This window comes from Bidens hawaiensis, unplaced genomic scaffold (assembly GCF_021521415.1).
Source record: "Bidens hawaiensis isolate Kalapana, Puna unplaced genomic scaffold, B.hawaiensis_p1.1 tig00023430_1, whole genome shotgun sequence".
Taxonomy (NCBI): Eukaryota; Viridiplantae; Streptophyta; class Magnoliopsida; order Asterales; family Asteraceae; genus Bidens; species Bidens hawaiensis.
In genome coordinates, this window is record NW_027493683.1 from 81,502 (window position 1) to 87,832 (window position 6,331).

Below are 6,331 nucleotides of genomic sequence, written 5' to 3' on the forward strand. Positions count from 1 at the left end.
TCCTCCATAACAAACACTACCTAATTTAGATACCTGAGCATCAATTGAAAGTGAACCAGTTTGTATAGTTACCTTTTTTCTTTTATTTTTTTAATAAAAAATAAGAAATATTTTTCAAATATTTGTTTTGCCAACTCCTAGGACAGTTAACAGTATGCAAATATAACCTCCAAAAATAATCAAATTAGGATTTATTGGAAACATAGTTCTTGTTTTTATCAAATCTAATAGGATATACTTCAGTTATCCCAAACAGGTGTAAGATCGTTTATGTCTATACTATTTTCTACTATATATTAATCACCACCTATTATGTTTATTCCCACCAAATCAACATGAAGAATTCACAAATGAGTGTGCTTTTTGGGTTAATGTTTTTATTTGGTCTCCTTCAGATACCCAGTTCCAATGCTTTTAGTAAAATTCTTGATTTCATTTTCTTTTGAATTTTGATATACAAATAGCAATTTTTTATATGAAGTAACTTTGTTGTCCCTTTTTTACAGGCGAAACGAACCCACTATACAACGTTAATCTTACACCTTTCATTCAACGTTTAAGTGCATACTATTGCCTAAAAAATGTAAGTTTTCGGGTTCTTAGTTTCACCAAGGCACGATTGAATTCTCCTTGATTCTAAGTTTAGGTAGTATCAATCTTGAACGGAGACAACCAAGACCATGTACTCATCTAAACGAGTCAAACAAGTATACAAATTGTAATCAAGTTATAAACAGGTCATCGTTAGGTTGGCAATTTATTTGGGAATAATAATATTCGGTTAGCTGACCTATTTAATTAAATAGGTCAAATAAGTCAACGCAAAGACGACATGTTTAATTACACGAGTTAAATAAGTCTACCCAAACACATTCCCTTTACCCGCATGGGGTTAAACTGGTCAATCTAAGTACAAAAATAACTTCTACCTGATTAATTTCATGTCATGTCAAAAACTTTCTCGCGTGCCAAATTTTATCTGTCATAACGACATGTTTAATTACCCTTTATTTGTTCATTTTGCTACAAAAAGACCAAATTTTCTCTGTTTCTTATACCTATTTTGATGCTCTCAGGTCTCATCAGATTGCCCAGGAAACTTTACACTCACATATAAAGGATGGTTAAACATAAGTGAAAGTGAAACCAAAGCTTTTTGTGAAGGAGGTTGTTTACAACACACCCGCTATGTTCTTCGTTGTGCTTGGACCGCTCACAAGGGATACAAATTTGACAACGGTGCTTCAATAGAAAACCTAAATGACACTATTAACATCGGATGCGATAAAGGTCTCTTTCCCTCCAACTCTTGGCTAGTGATTTAAGTAAAAAGAAAATGAAAAGCATATACGTTGGACGGGTGATCTTTGGAAAAGTCCGCACGTCAATGAAATGACCAAACAACATTTGTTGGTATAAGGCTCAGATGTTTTGATTAAAGAACTCAAAACAATTTGTACTTGATCCGACCTTTACCAAAAGTTTCGTACTGAGACTGATATTACACATTATTTATTGTGTAAAATTTCTAACTACTAACATGTGGTTATAAACAATGTAGGTTTCAATGGTACAAGTTTGTGGAAAAACAGTGGCACGACAACAACAGCCGGCGTGACACTTTATGCTTTGGTCGTTTTGGTCCTATTTTACATGTAGCATTCACAACGGGAAGCAGAAAAGACTCGGAAAAATATTATAAGGTTTACCATAATAAATAAAGCACAATGTTGTAAAGATAAACCAAAGTTAAAAGTAGCATGCCCAAATAAGAGGTATATCCTCGGTGCAATTTGTCATAATATGAGAATACAATTTAGCATACAAGTTTAACTCATCTTCTCCACTTGTTCAACACGCCTCGCATGACTTTCAGATAAAATTAAGCTAAACTATGTTCCAACCTTTCTACGTCCCGCACGAGCCACAAGCCCGGTCTTGTTTTGAACAGCCGGTCTCCCAGAACTACATTATAAAGCAAAGAAATACAAAATTCAACTACTCAATATTGAGAGTTGGTTTTATTCATAAAACAAGATTATCAATGTGATATTGTGATGATATATTTTTGCAATCGTATCTACAAAATTAACAAGTTATAAAACTTATTAAAGAAAAAAGTTATACGCAGGCCAATCCGGCATGTTTTGGTATTGGATAACCACTGTTCATATAAATGTTCATTACAGCCTCGTAAATCTGATGTTTACTTTCGAAAGAACTAGACAATGCAGGCAAATTATTAACTCGGCAAAAAGAGTAGGCAATTTGGTTAATGTTTTAACTCCCAACAAAGCAGCAAATATCATTAAAGAAAAAAGGTTGGCTAAAATTCAGATTGATCCAACATATCAAATGGGATGTCTAAAAGGGTGAAACCCCTTAATCGACTTAGGGCCTGTTTGTTTCATCACTTAATGGGAGCATTCAGACTTATATATCTGAATGATTTTTGGAACCTGTAAGCTAGGAATTGAGTCTGAATGACATTCAGACCTAATTACCCTTCCTCTTCCCTCAGTCTTCAGATACCATCCTCCCACCCACCACTGACCACATATGCTCACCAAGAGTTCCTCGTTCGTCAATTGAAGACCCGACGATTTTATTCTAATTTCGTTTATGTGGTTCAATTTCTATGTCTTTCAGTTTTGATTTCTATGTATTTTTCCATTTTGGGGTTTAGGGTTCATACATTGGGTTGTCAATTTCATTTTATTTTCGTTTTCTACAGTAACACAGAAAAGGTCCAGTCGAATTTGCTTTGTTCTTCCATCTGCTACGCATGTATTCTGTTTGTGTGTTTATATTTTGTATTATGGATTTTAATCAGATTGATAGCATTCGTAATTGTAACAGATTAATTAGGACTTGTTTTTCTACAAAAGGGTTAAATAAAGTGGGATTGGTCATATATATTGTGTTCGTGTTTATATTATGGGCTAGGTTAGGTTTTGCAATCGGTTTTTATAGAAGTTTTCCGTCGGTCGGTTTCAAAGTTTTCAAACCATGACGGGCGGTTTGGTTTACGGTTTATACTAAAAGTTTACCATTTTACTTTACTTAACTGCTTGTTTCATTTTTTTTCCACACAATCTCCTATTTTCAGGTATAAACGCGTTTTTTGCTGCTGTTTTTAAACAGGCTTGCTGCAATTTTTTTTAATGAACATAAATATTTGCTCGATTAAGTGTTCGTGTTCATTTATATACTCTTTGTTCAAAATGTAGATTCTTAAGCTTAAAGACCACTTAAATATGATGCCTATTAGTTTTGGTATATGAATCTGTTTGTTTTAAATACTCCATCAAGCATATATGATATATAACATATGCAATCTCAATAGTCAACATGTTCAAATGGCAACAAATACCAACTCAATAACCAGAAGCTTTGACAAAAAAAAAAAAAAAAGGATACTGTTAGCCCACTTATATATTGACACCTGAAAAAACCGCAGTGTCGGGGCCGTTAAACACTCGAACATCCGTTCCAAACCGGTAAGCAGGTTTACACGTAACAACACAACCGTCCAGCTAAGAAGAAAGTCATTACTCACACAAAACTATAATAGCATATACAAATCTCAGCAAAACCCCTTTGCGGTGCCAACTTTCTCATTTATACTAATTTGATAATTTTTTAAGTTTCGTCCCCTTAGATGCTGGTTTGGTTTCTTGTTTTTTAAGTTTAGAGTCGTAACAACTTTCTCATAGATATCAATACGGTACATTTACTTGCTCTATTTAATATTTATAGAATTAGTAATACTATTCACTTCAGCCAGTTCCTACAAACTGTAATATTTATCTAACCTAATGTCTTAACTGTGATTTAGTTATTAAAATAATAATTCTTAGAATTCATTAACTTGTTTTATAATTTGTTGTGAAAACGCAATTGACTTGTGGAACATATGTAAAATGAGTCAAAGTGGAGATTTGACTAAATCTGATAGAGCGGTTGATGGGATATTTGGGTTTTATCAGCAGGGGTTATCGACCATTTCACAACACTCATCACAAGGGGTGGCACCGGGTGCGTTTTCTCATTGTCTTGTTGGGAACGGTACGGGTAGTGGTATGATTCTCGAGCAAAAAATCAAGCCGAGCATGGTGTATGCTCTGCTAATTCCGTCACAGTAAGTTGTCATTCTAAGTTTCGATCGGAATTGAATTGACCATTAGCCCCTCAAAGAGATGGCTGTAAATGATCCAAGCCCAAGCTTGGCTCATTTAACTAACTTGAGCTTGAGCTTGGATCGTGTTGAGCTTTATTTCAAAAGCTTGGGATTGTCTTTATTTAAAATGTATGCATGTTTAATCTTTATACGAACTTGCGTTGCATTCAATGTTCATTTTTTACAGTTGATTGCAATTTGAAGGGTAGCATTGCAATTCCATAACACCCAGGTGATGCGGTCTGATGTGCACATCAATATATATGTTGTTTTTATAATTTATATATTGTTTTCTCTGTTATTTTCTAATTTGCCTCATGTTAATGCATTGGGAATTTGGGATTATTAGAAGCACATGCTTAGCTTTAGAAGTGTGTACTCAAAATGCATTGGGATTATTAGAAGCACATGCTTAGCTTTCACAAGTAAGAAAGGTAGGCAAATTAGTGATTTGACAACAACTGGTTGAAAGGAGATTAAGGTATTGATATTTTATTTTCTTGTTTTTAATACTAATTTTGGAAATGCTTCTAGAATAATACTTGATGAATGGTTGATTTTCATAATCTATTAGGTGCTGAAGATAGTTTCTTTAAGAAAAAAACCACCTTTTGTTTTGATAAAAACTACTCGGCTCTAAACATCAAATGAAGGTTGTTTAAAGCAGTGCCATTTGAGTAGTTTGCACTCCAGATTGGACACCTTTTACACTTCAGACTACAAAAGATTTATTTGACCTCTTCGACATCCGTTCCAAAGCTTCATTGGCCTTCGGATCACCATTGTCTTCTTTTTAAAATTCTAAAAAAAAAAATTCAATGTTGTGTCACGTGGTTATGCTATCTATATTCTATATTATGATATGCGTTCTATTCAAAATTGAGATTACCCACCGCAACGCGCGGGCTCTCCTACTAGTTTCTATTAACAAGAATAAACGAATACTATATTCTATATGTTATTCAGTTATTGCAAATCATAATAATCATAGCATATTTTAGTTATTAGCAAAATAAAAAAAAAACTACCAATTTCGTTTGATACTAAAGGCGACAAGTGACCTTAGGTAGATCAGGCGGGTTAAGTAACGTGTGGAAACAGCTACTTCCTTCTTATGGTTGGGTTGACTCGCAAGCATATGCTTAAGAAAATTGTTTTCTTCAATTTTTCTGTAACTAAATATAAATTAAAAAAACTATACGATGAAAACAATAACTTAACATAATTTTACTAAGTCCAATCAGGAGACGGGAACAACTAGATAACCGTAACACTTTTAAAAAGCGCATTTGACCTCCTTTGGGCATATTGATTGTGATGAAATCGAGAACTTCACGTATGAGCGCACTTAACTGAAAGCAATATAAACGCACTTTAAGTGAAAGCAATTCCTGATGGGTGACTTTTTGAAAACTTCCCTCGTCAATAGAAAGACCACATAACATTCGTTGGTACAGGTGCACAAACTGGGTATTTTTAGGAATCGTTTCCAAGTATGGTCAACAAAAGTCAACACCGGGTCAAGCAGGAACTGATTCCAGGTATAGTCAAGTAATTGACCAGGTTTTCTAGTTTTTTTTTCCGGTTTCGGGTAAGGTCATGTTTTGACCAGGTAAAAGTGGAACCGGTTCCGGCGAGAAACCCAACATCAGGTCATACCTGCCGGTCGGGTGCAGGTAGGAACCGGTTTCGTGTCAGGCCCGCAACCAGGTATTTTGTGCACCTCTATTCGTTGGTATATGGGGGCAGCCGTTTTAGTTAAAAGAACTCAAAACTATCTGTACCTGATCCGACCTATACCAAAACTTTGCTACTTTAAAGTGTGACCTAATTCACAAGACCGACCTATATTAAACATTATTAGTTGTGTTCGAACTACTAACACGTGCGGTTATATCCAATGTAGGTTTCAGTTATATCCAACGTAGGTTTCAACAGGACATCTTTGTATAAAAACAGTGGCAAGACAACAGCCAGCATCGCGCTTTATGCTTTGGTCGTTTTGGCCCTATTTTACATGTAGCATTCATGAGGAGCAGAAAAGAGAGAAAATATTATAAAGTTTACCATGACAAGTAAAGCTCAACATTGTACGATAAACAAACAGAAAAGGCAGACGCAAATAAGTGCAAGCACTATGTCCTAGGTGCA

At 34.8% G+C, this 6,331-nt stretch overlaps 1 protein-coding gene across 1 annotated transcript; it reads left to right on the top strand.

Annotated features, from left to right (window-relative positions):
- The first annotated feature begins 297 nt into the window (after positions 1-297).
- Positions 298-1,708, top strand: LOC143567571 (uncharacterized). The gene is made up of 4 exons (XM_077053962.1): positions 298-417; positions 507-583; positions 1,077-1,290; positions 1,562-1,708. The coding sequence occupies exons 1-4, from the start codon at positions 336-338 to the stop codon at positions 1,657-1,659; spliced, it is 471 nt and encodes a 156-aa protein (XP_076910077.1). The 5' UTR covers positions 298-335; the 3' UTR covers positions 1,660-1,708.
- Positions 1,709-6,331: the final 4,623 nt, after the last annotated feature.

Coding starts and splice junctions, on each gene's coding strand:
- LOC143567571 (XM_077053962.1), top strand. CDS start 336: ATGAAGAATTCACAAATGAGTGTGCTTTTTGGGTTAATGTTTTTATTT. Junction 418..506: donor ACCCAGTTCCAATGCTTTTA/GTAAAATTCTTG, acceptor CCTTTTTTACAG/GCGAAACGAACCCACTATAC. Junction 1,291..1,561: donor TAACATCGGATGCGATAAAG/GTCTCTTTCCCT, acceptor TAAACAATGTAG/GTTTCAATGGTACAAGTTTG.